The sequence below is a fragment of the Anser cygnoides genome, chromosome 16, assembly GCF_040182565.1.
Source record: "Anser cygnoides isolate HZ-2024a breed goose chromosome 16, Taihu_goose_T2T_genome, whole genome shotgun sequence".
NCBI classification, from domain to species: Eukaryota; Metazoa; Chordata; class Aves; order Anseriformes; family Anatidae; genus Anser; species Anser cygnoides.
In genome coordinates, this window is record NC_089888.1 from 9,961,305 (window position 1) to 9,975,519 (window position 14,215).

At 39.1% G+C, this 14,215-nt stretch overlaps 2 protein-coding genes across 8 annotated transcripts in view; one reads left to right on the plus strand and one right to left on the minus strand.

Annotated features, from left to right (window-relative positions):
* ZMYND8 (zinc finger MYND-type containing 8) overlaps positions 1 to 5,938 on the plus strand; it is a 59,234-nt gene extending 53,296 nt beyond the window's left edge. For 2 of the 5 annotated variants that reach the window (XM_048072620.2, XM_048072625.2), the window contains exons 21-22: positions 1,124 to 1,213; positions 4,375 to 5,938. In XM_048072620.2, coding sequence (XP_047928577.1) covers positions 1,124 to 1,213; positions 4,375 to 4,476 — 192 coding nt within the window. In that variant the 3' untranslated portion in view covers positions 4,477 to 5,938. Of the gene's footprint in view, positions 1 to 16; positions 3,601 to 4,374 lie in introns of those variants that run through there. The other 3 variants (XR_010825196.1, XM_048072626.2, XM_048072627.2) reach the window with 3 other exon arrangements.
* Positions 454 to 14,215, minus strand: part of EYA2 (EYA transcriptional coactivator and phosphatase 2) — a 111,369-nt gene continuing 97,607 nt past the window's right edge. For 2 of the 3 annotated variants that reach the window (XM_048072636.2, XM_066978058.1), the window contains one exon: positions 454 to 14,050. In XM_048072636.2, the coding sequence (XP_047928593.1) occupies positions 13,970 to 14,050 (81 nt within the window). In that variant the 3' untranslated portion in view covers positions 454 to 13,969. The remainder of the gene's footprint in view (positions 14,051 to 14,215) is intronic. The other variant, XM_066978068.1, reaches the window with a different exon arrangement.

Below are 14,215 nucleotides of genomic sequence, written 5' to 3' on the forward strand. Positions count from 1 at the left end.
CTCTCTCTCTCTCCAGGACCCATCAGTGTAGCTTCTGGTCTGGATCTTTCGATACAAGTTGCCTTCTGATAAGCAATACTGACTGCAGCACTTCCAAGCCCTTCTTGCCTGGGGGTTCAGAGGCCAAGCTCAAGACCTGCATTCAAATCAACTTACTTTATCACAACAGACTGCCACTAGGGTACCACAATGTTCCATAACACTGATACAACAGTTCACCTGGATCTACAGTTAACGGAGCAGTGTGCAGTTACGAAATCCTCCATAGCATCTACTCTGATAGTATTCAGTAGGCAAGGATGAGCAAATGCTCTAATAAAAGGGACTTAACATTGCATATATAGAAAATGTTTATAGAGAAGATTTTGCTTTATAGGTAGGACTTGACTATTAGCAATTTCAGCACCGTTTTTCTTCTGCCCTTGCAAGATTTATTAAATGAAAAATTTTATGGGGGGGGCTGATCCTTCAAACCCTTACACATGATCCCCTACATCCGTAGGAGCCTTGTTGTATTTTAAAATATTAAAAGCAAACTAATTTTGTAGTATTGTGATTCCAGCATGATGTCTCATTGAGATAGTCCTCTAGAATTGGGAAGCATAGTAAACTAGAGAGCTGTGTTCATTTCTTGACACTTTTGCTACTACTGTCTGATGTTAGATCTTTGGGCTTGACATGTCATCTAAGGGATTAACTTGGGAAACATTTAAAGAGGGGAAAAAGGATGTGCTGTTCCACCTGAATTCTTTGGGGAAGTTAGTTGAACTTTGACTCAGTTGAAGTTCGTATGTATTGTCTGTGGCAGCACAACCTTTGAATTACTGGAGAAATACGGGATGGGATTACCTAAAACTTTTGCCAGGGAATATTCCAGTTATACTAATCTGGAATTGCTTTCACATAGGTGTTCTACCTGAAACATCATGCTGTATACATTGATCATGTTCATAAGTTGAATTTTGTTTTATTAACAAAGAAGTAACCTGTGAATTCATTAAGATACAAATTTTTAACACGAACAAAACATCCAACATAAATTTCATATTATAATAATAATGACTAGGTGGAATTTATGTAAAAGCTGAGACTTTTACTGAGGTTACCTGTGCTGTCTCTGCAGATAGCAACAGGTGTGACAAGCAACCAGCCTATAAAACTGGTCCAGGTACCGCAGACCACCACCTATATTCCAACTACTCAACCCACAATTGTAAGTACAATATAATCATTTAAAGTCTGCAGTAGTACTGTTCCTGGCATTAAAATTGCTCAGTATTTCTGGGGGGTTGTCTCCGTATGCTGTTCTATCAAGATATGAATTCACTGGTGTAGTCTCAACTTGCAGTGCAAAATGTCCTATTTTGCTGTGCAACATTCCACCCTATCATTTCATCCATTGATTATTACAAAGATTGAGAAGCTCTCAGTAAGAACAGCTAAGGCACTGAGGACAGTCAGACTTCCATTTTTCCTTATTGTGTTAGTTATTTGTCCGTTTCATGTATATACTTGAAAACAACATCAATGTAAATATATAGAATTCATTTAAAATATCTTTTTGTCTATGGTATCCTAAAGAGATTTAATGAATTCTGAGCTATGCTTGATATTCCTGTGACATCTCAGTAACTCTGGAAAAAAAATATGCATTCAGCAGTAGTGTATCTCCCATGCAGTATTGCACATTAGCGTTATGAAATTACGAGAAATAGCATTGCGTTCAGACCTGTTTTTTTCCACTGAAAACTTTACCAAGGACACTTGAATACCCTAGTATCAGTCACCGGAGATGGGACAGAAGTGAGTTTGCTTTTTTTGGATTTTGCACACCATACTATCACATTCTTTCAACTCGTGGTGTTCTGCGGTGTTCACTTCAGAGTCAGCACGGCAGCTGAGCTGACGTTCTTACCAAAAGAGAAATGCTGATACTGCACTGGTAACTGAACTGCATGCCTTGTCTCAGTGGGGGGTTCAGCTGAGAAGCCCATGTTTGGGTAACTTCAGTTCATTTTCTGCCTGAAGTTAGATAATTTAAATTCATTTTCATCCTGTGACTGTGAGGCCTGATTTGCTAAGTTTTCTCTCTGTCTTTCTCTCTCTCTGTGTTCACACAGACATGCATGCACCTTCCCCCGCCAGCTGCAGCATACCACACCTGTGTGCATTGGAATACATGCACCTCCACACATACACGCGGTGTTTCATAGCCGTCATACTCCACACACAAAATGTATCGCATATAGTGGCTGTCATGACTTGTCACATTCCTAAGCATTTTTACTCAACTCATTTCGTCTCAACTGAGAGCACTGTGCACCTTTGCAGGATTGGCATGAAGTTACTTGGACTGAATTCCCATAACAAGGTTTTGTGTGTTTTAAAGTCAAATAGGAAACATCAGTGAAGTTAGGTTCTTTTGTGAATAGCTGAGAGGTTCTAAAATCATAGAGTGGTTTCGTGTAATATTCAGAAAAATGGCAGTTACCTTCATCAGTTTTCTGTAAAACAAAGTGTATTGAGTTATGTAAAGCATAAGTGGAACATCTGAAAGGTTTCAACCTTTATTTCTGCATGTTTAAAACTTTGTACACGTATATGCATTAGTCTTGCACAGCTACAGACACCTCTGTATTCTAACAATTGCACGTGCAATTTAAATAATTTTAAACCTTAGTGCATGTTTAATATGTATACAAAATGTACATATGTGAAAAGCTGGCAGAGGTGGAGAATTTACCTCTCAGGGAATGATCCTAACACATTTAAGGAGTCTTGCACATTCCATATCCCGTTCACTCTAATAACTGAAACTTTTTTTTTTCATTTGTGTAAGTGTGTATATTTAAAAGACAACTGTGGCAACCTTAACGTCCCCGCCTATAGCACTATCAGTGACTTACACAATGGCTTCCTTAGGGTTCAATTTGCACTTTGTTTCCAAGTAGGAACTTCTCCCCTCTGAACAACTTCCAGTATATCTTCTGGGTACCATTTCCACTGAACTCTCTTTACACATCTGAAATCATTGTAAAATGACAACAATCTTGAATTTATTTAGAAAATTGGTTTCATTTTGGTTTTTATTCTTTCTGCAGTTAAATATTGTAAAAATTTGAATTCATCATCTTTGCATTCCAGGGAATGGAATGAGTAGGCTTCTGGAAGGCATAGACTTTGTCACAAAGGAGCTGATAAACACTCTAGGTTGTAATCCATCTCAGTAGGGATATTCACAACCTTTGGTGAATACCATCAAGACACTAATGTGATTTCTTAAAACAATGTGGGGAGACATTGGGCTTCAGTGAACTTGTATTTCTTCTTCCATGTTCTCTCTGGAACTTTACACTAACAGTAAGGGGAAGACCTGGGCATCCCTTTCAGATATCTCAAATTCTCACTTCTTGTTTCTTCCGCTAAATATTGTGAACTGAAATGGATGCATTTGTTTGATCACCAGTTATCCATCACTGGAATTGTATCAAAACATACTTGCAATTTGTATGTTACAGACATTTCTAAACTTTCTCACGTTTTTGTAGGAAAGTTAAGATACAGGCTTAAGATTCAATAAATCGTTTTCCAGATCTTCCAGAGTGATGTGACCGTTTCCAGATTGTTTAACATTCTTGTGCCTTTGTCTCTGCATCTGTAGAATCAATTACCACCCATGGAGATGTCCTGAAACTTCGTTTATTAAGATTTATAAATCATGATCTGTATGATGGAAGTGAAAAATTTATTCTATATTAGTATTTTTACGGGGAGTATAAGACAGTTCCCAGTAATTCTGATGTTTTTGTTATCTATTTGTGTAAAAGTTAAGTACTTTTTTGTTTAAACGGATGTTCTTTGCTCTCTTCTGTGTAGACTGAATGCATGGAGGAGTTCCTTTTGGGAAAAAGAAAAAAAAAAGATTTAACTAACGTGTAACAGGAATATACTTATAAACAAGGGTATTTTTGTACTCCAGTTTGATTCATCAAAACTTTTTTTCAAATGACAAAGGATTTTCTTAGCCCTTTTTTGTCTCCCCATGTATTAATTTGGGGAAAATATGTAACTGGACGTAGTAACTTTGAAAACCTAATTCTCCTAGCATAGGCAGAGTGTGTACATTACCTATAGGAACAACTGTCCCTGTAATTTTGAAGTAGTAATAATACAGTAAAAAACTCTTGGCTCTAGGAAAGTAATATACTACTTTCTGCCTTGGAATAAGGTAATATTGTGGTAATAAAGGTATTAATTCTTGCACAAAATTGGAACTTGTTCTGGATTTTCCCTGGAAAATAAATCTCTATTTCTGTGGTCATGTTAATATGACCTTTAACATAACAATATGTTTCTCTTGGTTTTAATTCACAGACCATTCCTGTAGTGGTAAGTCCTTCTGCTGGGACAGTAGCAATGAGAACTGGAGTTCAGTATGTTCAGACCACAATGCCAGTCCAAGTACGAAGAGTCTAACTGCTAACAAGAAGTCCATACAATTGTTGGAAAAAATAAATCTAATAGAGATGTGAAAAATAAACACAGTTCTTTGGATTAACCTCAAAGGTTCAGACTTTAGCTTTGTATATGTGTACAAAGCATTAACTACACTACATTAATGTAAAGCATTAGCGCTGGCTTAGAAAAGCTGAGGACAGGTAAGATCCATGTTAAATCTATGCTTCTTTTGTAAATAATGTACAATTTGTGGATGTCATTAAAGTTAGAGTACCATCTCCTTTTTATATTTGTATTGACTTTAACTTATAAAGAGTGTTTGAAGTTGGAAAAGAAAGGTTTAAAATAGCCTTATCACAAGCTAACACTGAAAACTGGTCTCAGAAAATTGCAGTTATGCATCAAATAATATAATCAGGAGAATCTGAACAACTTGATTTGCATTGGGATTGAAAATAATTTCTGCACTTTGAAACTCTTGTAGAATTTCTTGTTGAGCAACCAAATGACGAAGGGTATCTTTTTTTCTGTTAATTGTATTAGGCGAATTACAACATTTCCAATCTGTGGACCTGAAATACATATTTACATTGCTTTTTACAGTGACCAGACTGTTAAAATTGTTTACAAGAGACAAATTAAAATTTCAGCCTAATATCAGGAAAGTTCGAAAGTGTAATACCAGCTGGTTGGTGGCATTATTTCTTATCGCTAATATCAAAGATGAGAGGGGGTTTTGGTTTTCCTGTGCTTCACAGTTCAGTTTTATTTTCTTCTTCCTCTTCTTCTTCTTTCTTTTTAATCCTCTAAAAAGGATTTTGAAAAGCTTTTCAAATGGAACAAGAGCTAGGTGTGGAGAAAAACATGGATCAGGAAACATGGGCAAAGGACTTTTGATGCTGGGCCAGAGCATGTATTATTTATATGATGGAATTTATGTTTTTATGTAAGCATGAAACAGTACAGTATGAGAGAAAGTAACCCATGAAAATGCTGTCTGTTACACTTATACTGTAGTACCATTTTGTATGTTGTGTAAAACGAAAGCATTGAACAAAGCAAAGGTGATGTATGTATATGAGAAAATTAATTGTATGATATCATTCCAGTACATTCTGTTGTACATTTTAGTCATGTTGATTTCTCCCATTGTTTATAAAAGAATGCGGTTTGTACAGTCTCCAGCTAGTACCCATATTAGAGGGAAAAAAGTATTAGAAGAAAAAAGCGAGAACAGAATTATTCGTGAATTGCAGTTGTGTCAAAAATAGCCTAGCTGGCCTTATTTGTGAAGCATAATTGCTTTTAGCATATGGAAGTATTTTTTCACATTTTCTTTGTATAAAATTTGTATTAAACTTAAATATCTTTTTTGAAAATTGTGTTTCTTTGTGACTAAGACAGGTGACACGCGATATGCTTTGGGTTTCTCCAATTTTTCAAGAAACTTCACACTTTTTTATTAAACAGTTTTAGAAAAATGTTTTGTGTTCCTGAATTTCCAGTTCCATTCAGTCTGGATGAATGCTCGTTTCTGCACAGTCTCCAGATCATAGCTAATTTTGCTTATGTTGGGATTTTCTGCCTCAGAAATGTGGGACCTTTGAATCCAAGCCTGTCAGATTTGAGAAAAAACAAAGCAGTGTTGGCAGTCTGTAAGTAACAAGCCACGTATGTATAAAACTCACTAGCATCTCATTTTAATAGCAGCTAAGGTCCAGTGCTTGTTGTGTAACATTTATTCGTCTGTTGCATTGGGGTTGGACACAAAGGATTGATACGCATAGCTCGTTAGGTATGTTTGTGAGTTGAGGTGGGGACTTCCATGACAAGTCCTGCTGTAGTCCTCTGCCAGGGCATGAACTAGAGCAAGACTGCTACGTGCCTCTGTTAAAAGAACCAGAGGGAGCTGAAATAGCTCATTATAAAATCTTACTACGACTATTCTTTTAAAGTTCCTACTCCTGTAGGTATTTTGTTACCTGCATTTATAAAATCAAACAATGTTCCCAGTGCTCCCGTTTAAAGAAAAGCACAAATCTTGCAAGCTTGAAATGATGTTTTGGCCTGCCCCGTGTAGTTTGAATGTTGGATTAATAATGTTGGAATCTCTGAAGCCTCTACTTCAGTGATCATTGTTATGATTTATTTTTATTTTAATGGGCATTTCTTTTTTCCCTAAGAGATGCTTTCTTTCCTCATATGGGATAATAGGTGACAAAATCCCAGTGAGGACTTGTTATCAGGCCAGGGTGTCAAGGTGTTATCTCAGATGTTCTGGTGACTAGTGTCCTCCCCCCATTTTAGCTGGTTATGGGATGAAGTTCAGTTTTCTGAAGATTTTATCTAAAGTGAGGGAAGAACACATCTCTGGCTTGGACATACCAGAGGAGGTGACATTGATGTGATACGAATTTAAAAGATTGGCTGTAACTTTATTTAATATAAATTCAAATGCCATGACTGGGCTTAAGCTGCATTTATCCCTTGTGTATAGAGTACCTCCTACCCTATGGAGCGTCTCTCTTACTTAGGAGCCAAGCTTGGGAAAGATTAGTGGGCTGGGTCTGCAACTTTAACTTTTCTGACTGTTTATCTGTTGCAGAACCTGACTCAGTCCTGGCCTGAAGACAGCCAGACTCCTTAGTTTGGAGTCTGGAGGGGCTGCCCTTGGGTTGTCTGGCTGCAGAGGGCAATGCCAGTGATTAGGTGTTGAGTTGCTGGGGGCAAGGAGTAGTGTAAATAATGGGAAGCCTTTCTGGCCATATACCATTTTGGGACAACTTGTCTTCACTGTTCAGCTACAGGCAATGGATATGCCTCAGGTTTTCCATTTTGTATTATAACCTACTAGGAGGCGTGGGCATATTACTACTGATTCCTCTACTTTTGTGGAGAAAATTAACTTTTCTTAGTTTGAACTTAGAAGTCTCTATACTCTGTTCTTGCATTATCTCTTGGGCCTTCAGCTGGAGGAAGAGATGGACACTGGTGTTCCTTATCTGGGCCAGTCATCTCCAAAGCTTTACCAAGAGATGGCGATGTGTTCCTACCTTTACTGCACCTTCAGGAACCCTGCACTGGTCAGAACATGCTAATACAGCATTCAGGCTGCTCTGAGGTTTTGCTTTAGTCCCCCAGATGGTATGATGTGGATGGAGTTTACCATAGCAAAGTTTCCTAATACAAGCCTGATGTTAGTATATGGGTGTGACGAGCAGACAGATGAAGCTGAATCAATGCCATGCAGCTGTAACTGCTGCGGTGGCAACAGCCCGGCTCTGGCAGCTCTGGCTGGAGAAGGGGGAGCTTTGTGGGCTGGCTAAGAATGTAGAGTTTAAGAATTTGCCATCAGTTGTGCTGTCACCTTCTTGTGCTGATGCTTGGTGAATTAGGTTTTCAGGGCTTAAATCATGGAAAAGTGGTTATAGAGCAGAGAAACATGGAGCAAACAACAGCAACACAGCCCTTCTAGAGCCAAAGGCTCCAAGTTTCTCATCCTCTTCAGTACTGATGTCTCAGTTCAGAAGGGGTGCTATAGGCTCTGCTAGTCATGCTCAGTCTAAGCTAATCTATAACCAACTGAAGTTCGTTACGGAGAGGTGGAGCCATGCCACCAAAGTCTGTCTGAATAACCCTTTCTTTGTGTGAATGACAGAGGATAGTTTTTAAAAACAATTGTGCAGTTGCACCTTAATTGAAGGTATTAAAAAACCTCACTAAACCAAGATTTTGTTAAGCAGCTTTTTAAGATTTTGTCTAGAGGAGGCTTATAGCGGAGCCCAGCTGCCATCATGTGGAAAAACGCGAGAACTGCAAGGAAAAAAAAGTACAGGAAATTGGCAAAGTAATTACGTGTTCTTCCATCCCCAATAACGAGGTACATTTTTGCAACAACTTTCGTTACAGTTTTTTGGTTATTTGACAAAATGCTATTTTGTTATTGCATCTGAATTATTCAAAGCTTGGCAAGGCCCAAGTGTGATTTTTGGCAGAGCTGTTTTTAGAAATGGTTCAAATCCAAGTTCTGTTTCAACTAAATAACCGAAAGTTTTAAGACAAAGAGACCTAAGAAGATAGCATCCTTTCCTGCCTGCCATCTCAGTGTTATTTTTGGTTGGTAAGAGCTATTTGCTTTGTGTTACACTCCACAAAACGAATGACTTGCTAGAAGTGGCAGTTGAGAGCAGATGGGTGGGGAGACCCTAAGGATAAAGTTGGGGGGGGGGAGAGGGGGGGGGGAGGGGAAGGGAAGGAAATATTTTGTTTCGGTCCTTCACCTGAAGAGGATGGAGGGGAGAAAGGTATGTGGTGTGCATCAGTCCCTGCAAAACACATTAGGCTTTTGCAAAAGGAGTACATTATGTGAGTGCAGTTTGGCAAGTCATTCTGTATATGCTCCAAGAATGAATGAGTACTGCTCATCAGAGAGCTAGCAAATGTACCTGAGCTTTAAGCCAGGCAAAAGCCCAGGCAGAACTGAAATTTGACATGATGAGCAAAAGGTGCTCTTAGAAAATGGAGCAACAATAGCAAATCTATTAAATTCCTCTCTGAGGCAGCACTTGCAGGGACTAGAGGTGAAGGGAAAAGCAACCGTGCCCAGAAAGCCTGTTTACTTTCACTGTCTGCTGGGAGAATTCCTTGATACTCGATTCCCAATGACAGCATAGGTCATGAATCTGTCTTCAAGTCTGATCTTTGTCGTGATTGCAACTTTTCCATTGCGTGTGTCGCTTTTTGTGTTACTTCTCATTTTAAGTGTTCCGTATGTTTGGTGTTTTCAGGACAAAAGGACTTCACAACTCAATTTGCTGTGGCCTTTTGCTCATTTTTCAACAATATAAGTATCTGAAACTTGGGAAAATAATCTCCAGGTTTCATTCTACTTATAGTTTTATATATTGAAATAAGCCTGTTAAAATTAAACGGATATCTTCTTTAGAGTCCTGGCATGCAAGAAAACCTTACGGTGAAAAGTGGAAGAGAAAGGATACTATGAATTATTGTGGTCTGTTTCTGCACAGTACCTTGTAAGTCTGCTGAATAAATAGCATTAGATACGAAGTTCTGGTCATGCAGAAGTTAACTGAAGTTTCAGGGATAAAACCTTGGCCCTGATGAAGCCCACACACAGTATGTTACCTAAGAATAACTACAGTAAGTGAGGAAGGTCCTTACCTGACAGAGAAGAGATGATCAAGAAACACCAGAAGAGAAGGAAAAGGTAACACAGCAACATGAAACACTTCTAGGAAAAGCAAGAATTGCTCTGGCTTTTAGAAGCTGCTTTTAAGAGCCAAGTGATAATGTATCTGTATGAATTTATCTCCCAGTCACTGCAGTCTAAAGTGCCTGCAGCAGACCATCAGCACTTGTGTTGCTCTTACAGCAATAGATTAGATACATACTTACTGTAAGTCAGCATTTGAAACTCCATCCTTTGTAAGAAGTATGTAACAGGTGAATTACTGCCCTTAATTTCATAATAGAATAATTCAATGATAAACTTGGTCAGAGTTTTCTCCCGTATTTGAGAAGTTTCTGGCCAAAATAGGCAACCCAAATTATGCAAGTTTTTCGTTCATTGCTTTGGGAAATTATTGAAAATGCAAACAGTAAACATGCTGTGAGGCTGTAATAGTGTAGAAAATACGTTTAAAATGCTGTAAAATATTTTAAAAATGGTTTCCAGTGCATGTCTTTGCAATTAAATTATTTTGTCTTTTATAATAGATTGGTCTGGCCACGTTGGGGGTTGGGGAGGCGGTGTTGGAACCACAAAACCTGCAGCTGCTCCTGAGGAAAAATGAGAGTTTCTTTTCTCTCCTTGATCATAACTCTACCAAATCAACAGGAAGGTGGGAAGGTGCTTTACCATTACTGGTGTGGGGTTTTTTGTTTTGTTTTTATTTTTAGCACTTGTTCATTGTGCTGATAGGAACAGATTGAAATGGAGGCAGTGTAGGTGGCTTTGGTAATTCATCACAAGGCTGCTGCTCTGATCAGCAGGAGTTACCAGCTATTTTGGTGATACTGCCCCATGTGGGTGCTTAGAGTGGAAGGCTTATATATTCCCACGTAACCCTTAGCTTTGCTCTATTTTGCAATGCCTGCTGTCTCTGAGAAAATGGCTTGATTTTTCTTTCATCCTTCTGGCAAAGGGTCTGATGTAGCTCTTTTGCTTTGCTACAGCAGAACAGGAATTCAGGGGTTTTTAGGGGTTCACGACATGGTTTGAGGTGTAGGTTGTTAGTCCTTCTAGTATTGGCATTTTAAGTCCCAGGTTTTTCAGACATCAAATACACGTGTCTGGGAGCCAAGTGGTACCAGAGGATCACACCAGAAAGGAAATCTTCACTCCGGCTCCCAAGTGAGACTCTGCTTCCTTTATAAAAGGTTAGGAAACCAGTTGAGATTATGGCATACAAAGGGTCTGATTATGACATTATGGGAATATTAGCAATCAGTAATTGGTAGCTTAAAAAAGCTGTTTTCTTCTGCAGCATTGTATTCATATGTCATCTATTTAACTATGAGGGAATGATAGTGCAGAGGATGTGATGAATATGACATGCCAGTTTAGAGTTTTTTTTTTTTTTTTCCTTGTTTGGAAAAGTATTTTGGTCAGTGTTGGAGAGGAGCTGTGACAGCAGCTACTGCACCCTCATACCTACAGTCCTATTCAAGACTCCAACCAGTGTTATCTCACCAGATATGTGTTTCACACCCCCTTTTCTACTTAGGTTCCAACAAGTTTGAATTAGAGGTTCAGAAGTGTACTAACATACTGCCACTTTGTGTATTGTTCTGCCATTTTTTGGCAGAATTTGGTATCGGCCATCTTTTTAATAATGGTACTAACATGATTGGTTTGGTTTGTTCACCTTGGATTCAGCTATACTGCTACTTATTTGAGAATGTTGTCACATCATAGCTGTACTCTGACCTGGTTAATGATGTGACTGAGAAAAGATTTTATGCTGTAACTCTGTGCAAATGCACTGAAACAGTTGAAAATAGTAAGCCCTGTGTTTGTGTTCACGAGTAACAAGATGTTACAGATACATTGAAACACAGGTGAAAAGGCTGAGCAAAGCCCCTGTATGTATGGGGCATGCACGTGTTCCCAGGCCTGATGTATGTTCACAAATAAAAAGCTGTTACAGATACCTTCTTCCAGCCATCCGATTCCCTGGAACAGTAAATCTTCATGGTCTGGCTCTAGTGAGAGATGAATACCTGCTACTGTGACTAGAAGGAAACACTGTGCCAAGTCTGACAAACAAGTGTTCCTAAAGCTGGTGTACATCACCCTCATCAGCTCTGTTATCTGTGGGTAAGTAAAAATCATTAGCTGGGAGGATATACAGAGAAACAGTAATATAGTAAGTGGAGCACCAGCAGGCACTAACAGAGAACAAAATGCTGCCAAGAACTTTGGAGGCAGAAACAACAGAGTTTGAGAATCTTTGAATACACTCAGAAAGCAAAATCTTCTAAGAAGCCTTGCGGGCTGGGTGGGAATCACTCTTGACTCAAATAAGGCAGGTGTTAGATTTGGAGTATCAAGCAAGAGCAATTAGCTGATTGACAGGGTGTTAAAAGCTGAAGTTTTGCTTTCTTAGGAGTCTGCTATCCCTGGCATTTGTTCCTCTTTCAGAAGTTTTATTCATAGATGTGCTTATCTTGCAAGTATCTGTCAGTTCTCCAGTTTGATTTCTTTGACTTGTGATAAAACTTCCTACCTGTGACACTCATACACAGCTGGAAAACCTTGAGGGAAAAATTCTACCAGTTGCCTCTCAAGAGACCCTGGGACAAGCAATGCCTCTGCTAGAAAAATCACATTTTGTTTTCTGTTGTACTCAGCCCAGAGACCAGCTCTTTGCAAATGCCTCCAAAGCATGTACTCACAGGATGGTTTCATTCATGCCTGCTGTTGATAAGTATGGCTAACATATTTTAAAACTGCTGCATGGCTGCAACATTTAGAGCCCAAGACTTAGATAGGGTTCTCTGTTTGAGTCCTGTAGAAAATCCCCTCTCAAATCTAGCGATGAGTCCGTTTCTTGTGGTAAAACTATTTTAACATCAGGAGTGTCACTCAGGCTTGTGTAGCACTTATGTAGCACTTGTGTAATGCTTGTAATTTGTGCAATGCTTGCATGTTTGATCTTGTTTCACACATGATAGATAAGGGGATTATATTACTTAATGCATTGCTCTAACACCTTGTTCCAGTGAGGCTGTGATCCTTGTGAGGTTATTTGGTGCAAGCAAGAAAGAGCAGTTTTGAAAGTGAATCAGAGATTCATCCAAACCCAGAGAACTGCAATATTTGACAGCAAGAATTAACTGCCAGTTCAGCAGAAATCCTAAAGCTGAAGCTTACTTGTAGATGCATTTATTTACATAAAAATAAATATGCACAGCTGCAATATTTGCTTGCCCTGTATCTTCCTCTGCAAGAAAAGTTGGATTTGCTGACCATCTGTGTTCTCTTCCAGTGGACACAGCCACTGACTGTCTTCACTCTTTGCACCAACAGACAGAATAGTTGGCTACAGACTGCGTTTTGCCTCTGAGGGGCTGTGTTCAGAGTCCTCCTAATCCAACCCCACCTTGAAAGGAGGAGTATGTATTCTACATATACTCCTAGGTCCAAGAGCGGCTGGAGAGAAAAGGCAGGTAATCTAGTCCCCCAAAATGTAAACATTTTTTTATTTAATGCCTTTCACTCATCACAAGGTACTTTTTCCCCACCCCCAACCCCCCAAACCAAGATGGCAGCATAAGGCACCGTGTAGACACATGCACAGTCCACATACCATCCATGTAAGATTTAAAAACACAGCTATAGTTCTTACCAACAGTCCCATGTGTCCTTATTGTTACTGTACACAACATGATTTTCCCCAGCGACTGTCCTGGAGAAATGAACTCTTAATTTAGAATAGCAGGACTCTCCCCACCCACACCCACCCCACCCCAAAAAGCCAGATTAAAAACACAGGTACAGAGCTTAATACCAGAGTAATGAGATTAGTTCATAAATTAAAAAATACAAACAAAAAATCAACAGTTTCACTCTTATTTTCAGAAGGTCCCATGTGATATGATGTACTACGCACAGAGCATGCTCACAGACTCTTTACTATGTCCTCTTCCCCTTTTAAAAGAAAACTGACAAGTAGACCCAAGACTTCTAGTGTTTGTTGTTGATGGCAAACAGGCAGTTACAGCTCTGTGCATCCGGCTTAAGCGTGTAACTGCAGGATTCCTCAGAGTTATCTGAAGGCTTTTCCTCTGTTCAAAGGAAGAGGGACTTGATACAATGTTCTTTGGCTGCAAGTTCTTAGAGGCTTCCACTGAAAGGGTTCTCCTTCAAAAAAAGAAAAACTGCAGTTGCTGTGGGATTTTTTTGTTTAATAAGAAAATGCTGAGGAATAGGCGGAACCGATGTAATAGTTTGAGTGAAGCCCTCACAGTGCTAAGATGTTGGGGTCTGCTACAAATATTCAAGTTCCAAGGCGTGCCGAAGAGCTTCCAGGTCAGCATGACAAGAGATTCTCCAGAATGGCATGTTGTGCTAGAGTGAAACCAAAAGAGGGTTTTTTTGTTTTGTTTTGTTTTGGTTGTTGTTGTTGGTTAATACTGAGATGAAAATAAATTTCTTAATTTGCACCCTCAGGAACAGAGCTTTATACTCGGGCCACTGGGTTGTCATGGTGTCACAGGCAAGGAGGCTCATCTT